Source organism: Calypte anna, chromosome 4 (genome assembly GCF_003957555.1).
Source record: "Calypte anna isolate BGI_N300 chromosome 4, bCalAnn1_v1.p, whole genome shotgun sequence".
Taxonomy (NCBI): domain Eukaryota; kingdom Metazoa; phylum Chordata; class Aves; order Apodiformes; family Trochilidae; genus Calypte; species Calypte anna.
This window is the reverse complement of record NC_044247.1, coordinates 13,810,891-13,827,742: the sequence shown is the minus strand read 5'-3', so window position 1 is coordinate 13,827,742 and position 16,852 is coordinate 13,810,891. Positions and strand designations below refer to the sequence as shown.

Sequence of the window (16,852 nt, the reverse complement as noted above, 5' to 3'; positions counted from 1 at the left end):
TTGTTATTGAGGTGGAAATCCTCCCCTCCTCCAAGGAATTCAAAATGCACAAAGTTCATCTGAACACCATAAAGGGAATTCAGGCTATAAACAGGTTTCAAACAAATTACTTTGGCAATAAAAGGAAATGTTTAAGGTGAAGATTTTAAAGCAAATACTCTGGTTCTTGCAGTGCTTTTAATGGTGGTAAAATTTACATGAACACTTACTTTGAAAGCTTTTTGGTGTGGTATAAATGATGCAGGCATTATCTCAAAGCTGTCAAGACAAAATCTAATATTTGTAAGCTGGTTGAACAGGAATTTTGTTTTATGCTCCCTATGAATGAAAATGGGCCTTTTTACTGCTTCTGCATCAATTTGTATGTTGTGCTGTGTCCTGCAGAGTGAGGTGAAGATGCCATCCATTTCAAATTTAACCAGTTTGTATTTTTCTTTGTGCACAACTCTCTGAATAAACAGAAGTCCTGGATGACTGCTCTACTAATTGCAATGGGAATGGAGAATGTATCTCGGGGCACTGCCACTGTTTCCCAGGATTCCTTGGTCCTGATTGTGCAAAAGGTAATCTCATATTAAGTGACCCACGGTGCATGACAGAGCTCATGATCATGATGTGTGACTGCTGGGCTTGCAAAGATTCAAAGTGATTAAAGGAGATTACATTCCTTTTTCCAGCCAGATGTCAGATAAAGACACATGTACTAAGTTTCTCTTTGCTGGACTTGAGCTAAGATGCAGCAACCATTTCTCTCTCCCTGACTTTCAGAGTTAATAGATTTCTCTTTGCATCCACTGTGTGACTATAAATAATTTTTTTAATAAGTGCCTTTGCTTAGCATAATGTTTTCTGTTATTTAAAAGTAACAGTTTCACTTTGGAGAAAATTGCACAAGTCAGTCAAATGCTTTTTGCAAAGGAAAAATCCTTTTCTTAAATAGGGTGTAGAAAAGAAATCTAATGCAGTTTAGAGGCTGCTTTCCAGCATTTGGGGGAAAAAAGACATTCTAAAAAGATTGTAAAGTGCACTTATTTCTGGTTCAGGTATTTGTGTTCGTGCTATCCATCATCTACTACATGTGATGTCTGGAAGTTCTCTTTTTTCCAGTGTTTTCTCAGATTTAGGATTATTTTTTAAGACCTTGATTGGTTCAGAAATTGATACTGGATTGTAAAATTAAGCTTACACATCACTGCTTTACAAGCAGATCAGTAATGACTAAAACTTCAGTAATGTCAAGTCCGCTTAGAAGAAAAGGGCAGTATCTTCCTTCAGTTCACAGAGGAAAAAATATTAATCTTACTGCAAATCATAAGCACATCTGCAGAGGCCAGTCAAGGGGAGGAAATTATTTTTATCTTCTAAGCTATCCCATTTCAGGTCAAATTGAAGGTATACTGGTGAAACAGCCTGAGGAGAGGAGGACATTGTATTACTGCTACCCTACCTGGTTCTAAAAATTCAGTTTGTCACAACCCTCAAATCAAAGGGAGGATTAGGAGGGGCTGGAGTGGAAATGCAATTTTACAGAGTGATAAATATAGTAAAAGTTAAGCTGTGTAAATATGTGAATACATTTAAAAGGTCAATCTGCCTTCTTCAGATTCCTGTCCAGTGCTGTGCAGTGGAAATGGAGAATATGAGAAGGGTCACTGTGTGTGTCGCAATGGATGGAAGGGACCTGAGTGTGATGTTCCAGAAGAGCAATGCATTGATCCAACCTGCTTTGGCCATGGCACTTGTATCATGGGCGTCTGCATCTGTGTCCCTGGATACAAAGGAGAGATTTGTGAAGAAGGTTTGTGACGTTTCCCTCTCTACAGATAGGGGGGTTGGTGTTTTTCTTTAATGTCCAAACCTGTTTTAAGGTAGCTAAGAACTCACTTCAGTGTGAGAAGCTTACTGTGCAGCAGTACTGCTCTGCTCAAAAGCATCTTTACTGTCTCACAGAAAGAAACATTAAATAAAAAATTATGAGATGTAAAGGCATTCAGGTCTCAGTGACAGTCAGTGGCAGCTGATCACATAATTTCCAAGATTCACATTTTAATTCTAAAGGATTAAAATTATTTAACATTGCCTAATAAGACTATCTGCCAACTGTAGTATGGGCAGTCCTCTGAAATGCTCAGTTGCTCTTTCAGTTCAGGAGAACTGTAGTTCTTGGATGGTTGCAGTTCCCTCCCTCCACTAAATCTCAGCAGAAAGAACAAAAATGTCTGGAAGTTTTTGCTTTTCAGCAAGCAGCATGTTCTCAGTCCTCCAGAAGTGTTCTAGAAAACATCCCAGCAAGCAAGGATTCATTTTTATTTTTTATTTTTTTTTTATAAAGTTGTGAGACCATCTTGTTATATTTGTCTCCACTTTTCTTCTCCTAGGCTCCAGTCACTTGTTTCAGGATGGGTGGCTGGTGTCCCCAGGCCTCCTTGCTCTCAGTGCCCTCAGTCCCTCAGCACACCCTGTCACAGATCCTGGGCAGGCTTGGGCATAAACTGATGGCAACACAGTTAGAAGATCATTTAAACAAAATATGATGTGGTAGTTCTCCAAAGTAATCAGCAGATTTTAATCAGCTTTTCCCTTCCTTCATTTTGTTACATCCTAGATTTTTCTGTGAAGAAAATATCTTCCCTCATCTGTAGAAAGCAGTTGGGTTTTGCCTGCTGGCTTTTCTGAGATAGCTCACCAGCTTTGACTGTCTTCCCCTCTGCATAGCCTTGGGAAGCAGAACTCTCCTTCATGCTTGCCCTGATCTGATGATTTTTCTACTAACCCTCTTAGCCTGAAGCTTTTGACTGCATATTTGGGGCTTCCTGCTATGTAGATTTTAGGTAATTCTTTTGAATAGTGCACAGAGGAGGCTTTTTATGTGGCTTGAATTCGCTTGTCAGAAAAATGTCCAGGACTGATTTGATGGATTTGACATGCCTGATATGATTTTTAAAGGGAGGATCAAGAAAATGCTTCTGACATACTCAGTTGTTGGTAGGTTCAGAAATAGACCAAAAAATCCAAGAAAACCTATATGAGAAAAAGCAAATGCTACACAGATTGGCTCACTGAGACCATGATGCTGAACAAGCCTGTAGCTGGTGAGAGGGGAGCTGCTGTTTCAGATCCTTTGTTTCTTTACCATAACATGGTCCTGCAAAATGGCTGAAAAAAAAATAGAGATAAATGTACTCAGACAGCTATTGAAACTAAGAGTGTGAATATACTGTATTTTTAAAGTGAGAGACATATTTAATTTTCTTTTTAAAGGTAGAATTAGAATTGGGCTGTAGGAAACAAACCCATGCAACCAAGCACACTGGGGCTATATTGGAACAATGACACATGACACAACTGTTCAGTTTACTGTATTGTACAACATAACTTGTGGAGTAGTGGAATTCTGGCAGGAATACATATGGGATTATTCTATGTATATATGACTTCAGGACTGAAGCAGTGCTGTTGACACAGCAGACACAGTAACAGATGTACTATCCAGGGAACACCCGTAGCTACGTGGTATTTATCCTTTGAATTCATCCTGTCAGATTATCACTACTAAAGTGAGTGATACTTTTTAAACTATTTATGGACTTCACTCGATTCATTTCCAAAGATCAGCAAAATAGAGAGCTGTCTCAGGATAAGAGAAAAATGCTGAGTATTTTTGTCCTCTGCTTAGCAAGACAGGCATTGTCCAGAAACACCAATTCCCCTCTTTCAATATTACATTGTGCTGTGCACAAGGCTAGAAAGCTGGAAAAAAAAAATACAGAATAAATCTTGAAATAAGATCTTGAAATTGGTGGCATAGTAGCTCAAAAGATAAAGCATCACTTCTTTATTCTTAGGTCAAAAGTCCTGTGAACTGGAGGCCATTAATCTCTATTTCTGAAATATTTGGTCTTCCCTTTCTGAAGCAGAGCATCTCTTCAGTTGGGCAGCACAGAATACTCTGTTATGTTTATAGTTTAATTATCAAAACAGTACTTGTGCTGATACTTAAAAAAACACATATAAGAACTTCCAAAATGCCTCTTTAACATGAGCCTGAAGCATGATTTTACATGAAGAAGCTTTTGGCTTTTTCCCAGGCTGGGACCCCCCAAATTTCTCATTAGCTCTGCAGCCTTCCTGCAGTCCCCAGCAAAGACAGGCTGTGTTCTGCTTGCAGAAATGCTGGGGCTTTATGAAAGAACATGCTGATTATACAGGACTAAGCAGCTGATTTAAATTCTTGTGCAGAGCTCCTGAATTTTTCACTAAGAATAGTTTAATCCAAATTGAGTACAAATTTAGCTCTTTGTCTGTTTGCAAATTGTTCATCAGTACGTTATGACTTTTATGAATCTGTTCATTATCTGCAATTGCCCAGCACATACTTTTCAGGATTGGATGAGACTTTTTTACAGCAAGCATCAGTCAGAGATTCACTACTCAGGGTTAGTGGGTGGCCATTTCTTTTGTATCAAATTTTCAGCTCTAGAGACGGCTTTCTACAGGAAGATGAAAGAGTAAATCTTTCTTTTCCCAGATGTAAATACAATATAGAGCACAAATACCCAAATGAAAACACAGTGCACAATTCTAGAAATAATTATTAATTGCTCCAGCTCTTCCCCAGCCCTTCTACTGAAGCACAGACTTCACTGACCTGGACCAATAGATCTGTCTTGGGAATCTGACACTGTTCTTGACAAGCAGATTCATAAGCTTTCTAACCATCTACATGCTGTTTTTTCTTGAATTTGGCTTATACTTTTGCACAGATTTAGCACGGACTATTTTTTCCTTGTGTTTGTTAACATCGTTTTAGTTTGGGTATTTGCACAAAAATCCCCAACTTAATTTGAATCCCTGGTGCCACATTTCACTGGGAAACCCATGGAAAGGTGCAAATTTTATCCTCTAAGTTGTATATTCCCTGCTTTTCAGAGGACTGCTTGGATCCAATGTGCTCTGGCCACGGTGTGTGCGTTCAAGGGGAATGTCACTGCTCCACAGGCTGGGGTGGTGTCAACTGTGAGACAGCCCTTCCTGTCTGCCAGGAGCAGTGCTCGGGCCATGGGACGTTCCTCCTGGAGACAGGAGTCTGCAGCTGTGAACCACAGTGGACAGGTTCAGACTGTTCAACAGGTATGCTGGAGATTTTATTTTGTTCAATAATGCTTTTTGTTTGAGACACTGTCACAGTTTAACACTGGCCCAGCAATTAAACCGAGTAACAGACGTTATTAATTTCTCTCTCCTCCTTGATAAAGAAAGGAGAGAGAAAAAGGGAGAGAGACTGATGGGTTGGAAACTAAACTACACAACTTTAATGAAACAGTAATTATAAATAAGAAAAATTACTAAATATATACAATCATACAGGAAAATGGAAACCACATTCCTCCCCCCTTTTCTCCCAATAACTCTCACATCACCACCGAGGCTGCAGGACAGTCCTGGGAAAGTCCAGGCTGGAATCCTGGGGTCGGCAGCAGTTGGGAGCTGGAGGCAGGAACACACAGATATGGGCTGGCATGGATCAGGAGCACAGGCAGAGGAATGGATGGAATCCTTCCAGGATGCCAGGTGAAGGAAGGGAAGCAGGAAAGGCAGGAAGGGCAGGCAGCTGGAAGCAGGAAATCTGGCTTGGCCCTCGAGATCCCTCAAATTTATACTGAGTGTGACGTATATGGGATGGAATACTCTGTTTGGTCAATTCTGGCATCTATCTTGTCTGTTCCTCCCCAAAGCAGGGCTGCAGGTGGGATCTCTTTATTCCTTCTGGAGGGTAAAAGTTTTCCTCAGAGCTGAGCAGTGTCCTTGGCTCTGCACACCAGTCTCTAGCAGTAACTATAAACATCGAGTGTGATCAGTCCCAGCAGCAGACACTGTCTGAGAAACTTGCTGTTAATTTCAGCAAGTGCAGCTACTGACAAGAGACTGAGCTGAAAGCAAAAGTACAAGACAGAAAATCACCTTTATCCTGGCCCAAACCAGGACAGACACGAAAGAAAGTAGATAGTGTGCTAGTAGGAATTAAAAAAAAAAAAAGTTAGGGGTGAACCAAGGGTGCTGTGCCATGGCACTTAATGGATTTGGCAGCAACTGGGTTTCTGATAACAAGGACAGGAAGAGTTTTTCTCTGTGACAAGAATGTTGAGTGCCTGCTGGCGTGCCAGCAAGAGCAGGAGTCCTGCAAGAGTGCAAGTGCCTCCTGGCGTGGCTTGGAGTTAAGATGAGTCAATTCTCGCCTGAGATGTTGAGCACTTATCAGGCTCATGCAAGGAGGGAAACCACAACCCTGAGAAAGACTAGGAGGATATGAAAAAAAAAATAATGGTCTAAATGCAGTGACTGATGAGTAAAACTGTCTCCAAAAATCTTTAAACAAAAGACTGTCAAAAAATCTTTAAACAGAAATGACCATCTATTCTCTCCTACTGGGATAAAAACTCTTTTCTTTCTTAGAGGGCCATCAGGGTTTGATCCCACTGAATCTGATGAAGAGTTGAAATGGATTTCCTATGTGCTTTCTTGAAATGAGTGCACTCTGGGCATTTTACTCTTTAATGGAGCTTGTCATTACCAATGTATGTGCTACACTTTTTTTCCCCTATAAAGCTCACAAAACCAGAATCTCAGATGGTAAGTAGCACATCCCAGTACAGAATTTGCTGAATACTGGAGTACAACCAGTGGTGCAAGTCACCAATTTTTCTTAGGAATCATTATTCAAATGAACTCTTGTAACAACTATAAATTTTCATTCAGAACTTTAAAGTATATGATTGTGATCCTTAACTTGGGTCTTGCAAAATGTACCCCTCCATGGTAACTTTTTAAGCAACAAAATATTGACCTGCTAATCATTTTCAGGGTTTGTTACAGAGACCCTGCATTCATTTTACACTTAAAATTAATGTATGTAATTACAGTCTGACACTGTTGAGTATGGTACCTGCTTTGGTAAAAATTGACTTTTTACTGGCTTTCAGCAAAAGTCTGATTGCTTGCATTTTTATCATGTGCTTTTACTGTGTGTTAAAAATATTCTTCAAAGACAGTAATACAGTAGTACTTCTGTTAATGAAGCAAATAATTAGAAAAAGTGCTAACTACTAATTTTTTACTCAAAATATGCAATCTAATTCTGTTCTAAGGCAACATCATTGTAGCTCAAAAAGAGCCAATAATCTCTAAAAGGTCTGTGGTGTCAGCTGCATGGGGCAATTAGATATAAAGCAAGGAAGAAAAGAGCTAATAAATAACTACACTGAAAAAGACTCTTCTTGTCTTGCTAGGATCATAGTTTTCACATTTTTTTCCCCTACTAACCTGTTTTGATTACTTTTTAGAAGAAAGGAGACTGTTTTCTTACCTCCATGAACCAGTAGGGAAAATACTTCTCTTCATCCTTAGTGTCTTCTGATATCAAAAAATGCTTTTGCATCCACAAACAGGCATCTCACTTTATAGCTTCATGCTTCAGGATTCTCCTTTCAAATACATCTTTCTTCCTTGATATTAAAGTGGATTCATGACTTTCATGGCAATATAATGAGCATTGGACTTGAAGTATGCATGTTCATTTGTGCTTGAGACTTTCTAGCTAGGATAAGTGATTGCATGCTGGAAGCTTGATTTTAGGGAGGAAGGAAAACATCAGATGAGTAAGTCAACAAGGTCGGAATAAACAAGATGTAGGTGAAGGGAAAAAAAATCATGAGGTTCTGTACAGTGAAGAGGATGAAATATGTAAGCCTTGCTGTAAATCAGACAGCAAGGAAAGCTTTGCAACTGATAGTCAAGTGGTTTTTCAGCATGCCTCAAAGCCTTGCAGTTTCTCAGCATCTTTGCACCACATTACTGTCAGTACTGTGAAAATTTGCCTTTCTGCATCCATTTGAAGAATACAGGCTCCTGTCCTGATGATTTCTGCATTACCCAGCCATGTTCCCAATACTTTCAACATGAAAGAATAAATTATTTTAAGTTTTATGGTCCAGAAAATCCTCATGCTGAACTCCAAAGCAACTGTTGGGATATGTTTTTGTCATCTTTGAATTGATTCTCAGTAAGACCAGCCCAGTATGGTTTGAAAGTCATTCAGATACTTAGGATTGCTAATCCTACACAGCTTGTAGGACACAACATATGTTGGCATTCTATTCAGCTCTGTTAAGCTCCATTTTTTCAATGGGTGTCTGTTAGAGAAATATTTGGCCTCTTTCTACCCTTCAATATTAAACTTCCATGAAATGGCATTTTCTTTTCTTAGCTGAGGTTTCAGTTTGCCTGTCCCAAAGATGCCATGGTTTTCATTCAGGCTTTGCCTTGCATCCTATGCACCTATTTGTACAGGCTCTTCCCATCAGCTGAAGTTCAAACAGAACAATAATGCACTTCTGATTCTTTTACCTTGTTTAGGCAGCAGGAACTGATTTTCACTCTGAAAATATTGACAGATCTTTTTCTTTAGCTGCACTAAACAGAGCAACATTGGTAGGTACCCTTTGTACAGCCATATGTGACAGCAGGAGTGGAAAAAAAATCACTTATCTTCTGTCTGTTGTTAAGATTTGCTTTATTATATGGACAAGAGCAACGTGCTTCACTTGTTCTATATGATTACACACTGACAAGTGTTTACCATGAGGGAGATGGATTAGCCTGTTCTGCCAATTTGCCAACTGGCTTGAATGCTGAAGGTCAAAAACCAGCTACAGCTTTCACCCTTTCAAAGTTACACCAATGTCAGAAATTTGGAGAGAAGCAGCATAGAGTTATTCCAGCTGACTTCCCCTAAATGCTGTACCTTTGTCAGACAAATCCCACAGCTTTGACATTGCTGTTGTTATTCTGCTTGCAAGGATCTGTGCTGCAGTCATTATTCAAGTAATGTAATCAAACCTTTTGTTCCTGCCAGCCTCAGCAGGCATTGCTTGCTTCCTATACCTGTGTCACATATACAGAGATCCACTGTTTTCCTCTACAGTTACTACAGTATTTCTTTAAGTTGTTTTAGTCAGGTGTCCCTCAACCACTGGACTGTATGAGAAATGAGGAGTCGTGGCCACTTTTGTCTAAAATAAAGGCAGAGCTGTGAGGGCCAGCCTAAGCTGATCTCAGGCAGAGGTCCACAGACATCTCCAAGGAGAACTTTTTCCACCATTTTTACTGTCAAAGTGCTTCCAAGACAAAAAGAAACAGCAACAGCACTGTTACAGTTTCACATTGTGCAAGAGATTGACCCTGACTGTCACATCTACCATACAGCAACAAGATCATCTGCAAATATTTTAAGGGCTTTTAGCTCATGCTGTCATAAGCCAGTGTGATTTTCTGTCTCTAATCATCAGTTTGTGGAAAACCAAATCATTCTCTGATGTAAAGCACTGGAAATTAAAACCCCACAATAATAATTTATAAATGTGAGTGTTCTCTGTTTGAATTAATTCTGTACCATCTTTTTTCTCACTTTGCTCATGTAGTTTTTTCTTAGGTTGGTTGTCTTTTGGCAAGTCACACAAAAATGCACAGGACATTTGACCAGTGCCAGTTTAGACTTCTGACAGGAGCTGTGCCCAAGAGAGATGCATAAGAGGTTGGGTTCTGTTTCTCATTTACTCTCCTCTGCTTCTCTAAAAGATGTGAATAGAGAGTAGGAATTCCATACTTTATTGCAAGCAAGGCTGATAATAAAATATTTTTTGTGTTAGCTCTCTGTTCTAGAAAAGGTCATCCTTGGGATATTTCCAGCTCTCAGCATCTTTACACCATACTGAATCCAGTTATGATTGTATGTGAAAATATATTATTATTCAGACCTTCAACATATGTCTCAGTTGACCTGTGCAGCATGGAGCTGATTTACTGCATACATGACAAATAAATCAGTACTGGTTGTACACTGGTTTAATGTCACCAGGACCTCAGTCTAGTCAACTTGCTACTTACTGTCTGTGGAGCTTTGTTGCTTTATTTATAGGCTGTCATCCAAAATCCCTTGATGTTAATGAGTCATCTCCCTTTGAGGCATACAGGCAGTGCTTTGCAGAAAGGCAAAATCAAACTTTGGGGAACTGACTACTCGTGTCACACAGAAGGGAAGCTCTGGCTAATTGAAGCTGCAGTGTCAACAACGAGCAAAAAAACCCCTCATCTTCTGTTCTCACATTGACACCTTTAGCATGGAGCTATAAGATTAAGGGAGTGAAATACCAAAAGAAAATGGATGGCAGAGTTTGTTCAGTGGGCCAGAGCCTTAGCTGGCATAAATGAGTGTAACAGCAGTGAAGCCACCAGTGCAATCCCAGTGTCTTTCAGGTGATAATCCAGCCCCAAGTTGCTAATTAACTGCAGCACTATGCCTGAAATGCTATAAACTGTGACAGAGCTGATGCCTCTGACTTCCTGTCCTGTATTGTTTTCTCCAGCCTCTATTCATCCAAAGTAGGCCAGTTTCCATCCTCCTTACTCCAGGACATTTGTTGTCATCATTCCACTGACTCTGTTCATACCACTGAAGCAACCTAATTATGATTGGGAAAAGAATACTGGCAGTTCTTAGTCACAAAAACATTCATCCTAAAATGATTATATGGAGATGGTATATATTTAGCATATCTATTTTTGGTTAAGCTCTCTCTAGCAAGATTGGTGGCAGTTTTACAAAGGGTAAAAATGGATCAGGAGCCTCTTCCGTATCTTGCAAAGCATAAAAACCTCTTTAAAACTGAAGTGCTTTGAGAAATGCAAAATGTTGTAATTGTTGTAAATTGATATGTGCAGAGTAGAGTAATTTAAAAATCATTAGAAGTATGCGTTTTTTAAAGTGCTTCAAAAAGATATGAAGCCATAATACAGTGTATTAATACAGTTCAAGACATCTCAAATTGGTTTCAAAATTAAACATCAAAAAATGCAACTTGAAAAAAAATAATTAGGTGAAACCATTTCATCGCAATCAGAAAACTCTTCAGGTTTAGGAAATTGCAAATTACGAGTGTCAGTCATTCTGATTTGCCAAGGACAAGGATATTCACTGCAAACAGCTCACAGGAGTGAAAATAGCCTTGAAATTTCCTCAGAACGTGATGTAATCTGTCAGGCATTTTCCATAGGCTGCTCTGATCCGTGGTGGTACTTCCACTCTACTCCCTGTTTCAGACACATCTCAAGAACTTTTTAATTACACTGTACCCATCCTTCATTGTTTTGTTCTGAAGAAATGATGGACTTCCTCAATTTCGTCTAACTGTCCTCTTTCCTTAATTTGTGGGGAGCTTTGGCTATTACTGCTCTGCTAATTAAAAGGATGATTGAAGTTTCCCCTGCTGTTCATTGTCTGACATTGGAGAGAGACTCTTCTCACTACTGTATATTTCATTGAAAAGGAAAAAAAAAACGATGTGTGATGATAGTTTGATTTGTTATCTCCTGTAGAGTTGCAAGAGTTTGCAAAAAAGGTATCTGGTGAGCAAGATTTCTATTAAAAACTTAGTAGTTAAAGATTGGAGCACTTAATATGTGTTGCTGGAGAATTTAAACCATGAGAAATTTAAGGCAGTGAAGAAGCACTCCAATAAAAATTAATTCTCCTGCATGTTGAAATCAGTCCAGAGGGAACCAGAAATACCTGGTGTAGTCATGTATTGATTTAGGAAGGAGGATGAGTCAAGGGTATAAGATATACAATGAGGAAACTTGGGATGTTTTTCAACTGATTGCTGCTTATTTTGCAGATATGCCAGAAATAATGGCTCTTTCCTTCCCTTTCTTTTCCTGAAAATTAAGATTCTTAATCTATTGCTGTCTGCACCTCATTTAGCAATTATTGGAAACATCTCTCATTCAAATGTAAACATAATTTACTTAAGTCAGCTTTTTAAATCCTGCTCTAAATCCACAAAAAGGTATTTCTTATTCCACTGGGTAGAATCCACAGACCCCATTTCAAATGCTTCTATCCCAGCAGCTCTTCCTTTATTCAGGAGCAGGATACCTGCTCTGGTGAGAGCAGTATGGTCCTGATTATCCCATTTTCTAAGTACTGAACAGAGATTTTTCTTTCAGTTTGCATAGTGTCTCTCTAGGGAGTCCCTTGTGTCCAGGAATGTCCATGTTACTTTGGTCTGTGCTAAATCAGCTGTGGTAGATCTGTTTGGAGAGTAATGAGAACTCAACATAAACCTTTTATGACCTCAGTTGGGTGATTCTGCAGGGTTTTTTAGGATCAATTGAGGTGCTAAAGTGGTTCAAGCATCTTCAAAGATGAACCAAGACTCTAAAAGGTCTAAATTTTGGATTTGTACATTTGGAGTTGTAGTTAGGTCTCTGCATCCCTTTTTACATCTCAGCCTTGTCACCTCCATGGCAGTCAGTCTACTAGACAGTAACTAAGGGCCATAGTAAAATCACTGTCAGGATTTAGTATGGAAGGGACTTCTGTAAATACTATATGGGCAAGAAAATACCAAATTCTGAACACGAGAGACAGGTTCTCTACAAGAACCCTATGTAGAAGAGGTCTCTGGAAAGCAGATAAATTGTGGGAACATTCTGCTGGTGCTGTTGGTGTTGCAAAGAAGGGGAAAGAACCAGCCTGGCTGGACAGCAGAACAGTAATGACATACAGAATCTTTAACTTTTCATTTGCTAAGCTGAGTCCAGTGATGAAACTCTGCCAGGTCATCCATATCACTGATATTTAAAGAAAGGTTCTTGTGCTAGGAGAGTCCTTCCCTTCCTCGCCACTGGAAATTACAAATGGGAATTTTTAGAGCAAGAGTGCAAAAAAGCATTAGCATAACTACAGGTTATGTCCTTTGGTGAATTTCAGAACATCTATTATGCAAAATGTGTTGCATGGATCCCTGAAAAAGCAGATATTGCTAATATTTTTTTTATTGCCATGGCAAGACTTCTCCAAAAATAGCTATCATTTCAGTATGCTTATGCAAGGGGGTCTGTGAAGCTTAGCTTACCTCTGAAATACCTCTGAAAATAGGAAATTGCTACTGATTAAAGTCAAAATCCTGGGAACTTCCTTTTCTTCTGCACATTGCATTTTTAAGCTTGTTGACTGTGTAGATTGTTGCAAGGGCAATATATGCAGATATCTAAGGAATTCCTGGTCTCTGTCCTCTTGTGCTGAAATGTTTAGGCTCAAGTAATACTCTTTAAATAAAATAAAAACCTGTAGTAATTATGCAAGAACATTTCAATGGTGATAGAGCAAAAACTACTTGTGTATTGTAGCCGCAGTGTACAGTCAGGTGTGTGGCTCTTCAGTTTAGGAAGCCTTGACTATTTTATAAACAAATTATTAAAATTGCATCTATCCCCTTGTGAGCCAAAGTAATTTTCTGCTGGACTGCAGAACGCTGACTGTTCACATGACATTTGTCTTTCCAGCTCCTTCTCTGGTCATCCATACACTCCTTAGAGAAAGGCCTGAAAGCAGGGTGGCCAGGCTGGGGGTGCCTCTGTCATCTCTGCAGAGAGAGAGAAGTTTGCAGGGGATTTTTGAGCAGAATGAGACTGGGCAGCAAGTCCTGGGGGTGGCAGAACTGCCTCAGCAAAGCAACGTTTGCATGGGTGAGAAGACACCAGGGAGAGATGATCACTTAATGGAAAAAATGTAGGCAGTGGAGAAGGAAGAGCACAAGCAAAATAATAAAATAATAATTACAGAACTCCTTCAACTCTTAAGCTGACAAAGTGCTGGTGCAGTTGAAGCAGGGACACGGAGGAATGGGCAGCAGTGCTCACCTCAAAGCCAGGGTCGTGTGCCTGAGGTGCTGCTTCTCCCCTGGTGCAGGAAAACTGCAAGTCATGAGCTGCATCTTTGCTTGAGCAGCAACAAGACAGAAGAGCAGCTGCCAGATGTGTGTTGCTATTTCTGTTTGTGCTGCTGACACAGAGAAAGTCATGAGTTTTTTTACTGGGAGCTGCTTCATCTCCTCTGTCCCTATCCTCACCATGGCAGCAATGAACAGAGTAATGTTTGAAGTCAGTCAGTGAGCACCCGGTGACTTTTGCTACCTGAGGCAGCTCTCCTGGCTTTTGTGAAAGAGCTTCTTGGGCCTGGTTGACTAGTTTGGCCAAGAAACTGCTCATTTGACCTTGAGTTTCTCATACTAGTCTATACTGTGATACAGATGGGTCGTTGGGAGTGCAGAGTTCCTAAGGCTTATTTTAGTCAATCCATTGTTTCTCTCTGTCCATGTAGTCTGCTACAGACTGGAACAAATTACAAACTTGAACATATATCCCTGGGCTGGAATGTTGATGTACTTCCTGCAAGTCACCATCCTCTTTCCTTGAGTGCCACCTCTGCCCAGTTTGGGCAGCAAGGACTCCTGGGCTGGGAGCAATGTCACTTCTGGGTCACTGCTTTCACACAGGTCAATCTGAAGAGAATGAGAAGTAGTACCAGTGCCCACCTTTTCATTATTTTGACCCCCTTGGAGGTGTGTTAAGTACAATGCATCTTCATTGCTGAAGCCATGAGGTACATCTGAGGTACAGAGCTGGGTGAGGAAAGCATTCACTGGAGAATTTTTGTGAGTGGACCCATATTCCAAAGTCAAGCTGTAAGCCAGGGAATTGAAGGTGGTGCCTACATTTTGTAAATAGTGCTTAAATAAGTCCTTACTTTGCTGAATATTACCAATCAGATTTTTTATTAAATCATTGTGGAAACATAATTCTCTGAACAGAGCTTGAGTCAGTGTGAATTATGATATTGCTCTGTATCCTGAAAGAATTAGGGCTTATATAAAGTTGTATCCTGATCCACTCAGGCAATTTTGTGAACTTTTGCTGAAAATACTTGTCTCAAAATCTTCATTTTCTTTTGATGCTGTGTTAGCTCAGCCTGTACCTGAGACAGCTGTATTAAATGCACCTACTGAGCCATCTCTTCACCTCTTTCTTTTTTCCTTCCAAAGCCATTTGGTCTCTCTCCATGTTTCTCCTCATTATCATACACTGCCTCGTGCCTTTCCTGATTCTTGTGGTCTCTCACTCATCAGGTTTCTCATTTTTCCTACACAACTGGCTTTTCAGACCAAGGAACCATGGGTTGCATTTCCTCCTCTGTGAAGGAACACAAAGGTTTCTCTCTCGTAGCTTTTATCTCACTCATTACTGCTCAGGATTGTTCTGGACTGCTTTCTTTACAGCTCCTCTGATCAAATAAAATATTGATCAAATAAAATATTGAGGGTAGGTGTTGCAAGGCATTTCCTTTTGTGGTTCTCAATGTATTGTGAGGGATTTCAGAGCTTGTTAGAGCATGAATCTGCAGTGACAACTGTAATCTCATTGCTTTACAACATGTAAAACTTGAAATCAAACAGTGGAGACAAATTATAAAACAGGACCAAGTTTGACTTGGGAACTCCAGATTTACTTGGGAATCATGGTATTGTTAAAATGTCCTGTTCATAATACTGTATGGTTCTCCTCACCCTTGTCTCAGTCTAATGTTCCTTGTTATTAGATTACACTTCTGCTCATTTATTTTAAACATTTCCCACAAAGTCTTTGTCCAACCTGTATCATCTCTTAAGGAACAGACAGGTTCTGCAGCCCAAGTCCCTTGCATGGCCAGCATAGCATAACTGTATTCTGCTTTACACCAGGACTGGGGCTGAGTAAACAGAGAGATTCCCAATGGCAAATGTGTGACCACAAATTTGCAGAGCTTTGACTGCCTTCAATGAAATATCTGTTAGTTTATTTACCATTACCAGCCCAGATTCATCAGGTTGTATTGATTAAATTTTTGCACTGTAAAAAATACCATTATGAAGCACAGCAAAATGGATAAAAGTTGAAGGGGTTTATATAAACAAATCGGATTTGGATCAGGAAAAAAATATTCTTCATCAGATAAAAAATAAAGCTGCAAAAAAAAAGTGTGATAAAAGATCTAAGAAGGGAGAAAAGTTTCTGTGCCTTTTCCCCTGCCTCTGCTGTGTTTGCCCTTTGGACCTTTCTGTCTGTCCACTGATTACTTCTCTACACAAATACATTTTCAAGCCAATTGAGGCTCCCAGTTTGAACAAGATACTTTCAAATAACATTATCAGGAGCTATGTTATAGTTTTTTTAAAAAAAACCACAATGACATTGATATATTTTGAGATGTACACCAGTGTTAATGGCAGCCTTCCTAGTCGAAGTCAAAAGAGCTATTTATGGAGTACTTAATGGTTCAGAAATAAGTTCAATGAGATGATGGTAGGATTATTTCCAGAAAGCAATTAAAACTGTCACAAGATTGATGGTGAAACATTCTGAGTAACAAACATTGAGGATATGGCATTTTAGTTCCAGTGGCTTTATTTTCTGTGTTGTGGCCTGTGGTAGGAAGATAAGAAAGGGAGCTGGATATCTGTGAGGCAACACGTCAGGAATTGTGTATGAAGCTTACTGCAAAAATGAAACAACATTTGGAGAATGGAGAAGTTTTGCCTCTGGTAAAAATAGTTGATCATTGTGTGGTAATTATGTCTGAATTATCTCAAATAATAGTCAGGGCTGTGTGAAGTTTCTATTGCCCCATTTTGTCCTGAAGGATGACTCTTCAGTTGTGCTTTTCTGCACCTCTTGTCTCTCTGAGGAAGACCCTAAAGTTCTGAAAGGGCTCATTGCCTCCTGGTAGAACATCTCCTGGGATAATGCAGTTGAGGACACAAAGAAGAGCTCCAGGATTGACCCTTTATTCAGTTAGAACAATTTCAGCTCTGCAATTTTTCAGTCACCAGTGAGACCACTGAAAAGCTTATTTGGGTGGAATCACTCTTTTATTTCATAGCAAAACCAATAGAGCTACTGAAGAGGAAATAGGAAACAG

The 16,852-nt window shown here is 39.7% G+C and overlaps 1 protein-coding gene across 1 annotated transcript in view; it reads left to right on the top strand.

The window, feature by feature from the left end:
• The window catches only part of TENM1 (teneurin transmembrane protein 1), a 228,218-nt gene that overhangs the window by 111,406 nt on the left and 99,960 nt on the right, over positions 1-16,852 (top strand). Inside the window, exons 8-10 of the mRNA XM_030448930.1 lie at positions 462-563; positions 1,604-1,798; positions 4,930-5,130. Of these exons, the coding sequence (XP_030304790.1) occupies positions 462-563; positions 1,604-1,798; positions 4,930-5,130 (498 nt within the window). The remainder of the gene's footprint in view (positions 1-461; positions 564-1,603; positions 1,799-4,929; positions 5,131-16,852) is intronic.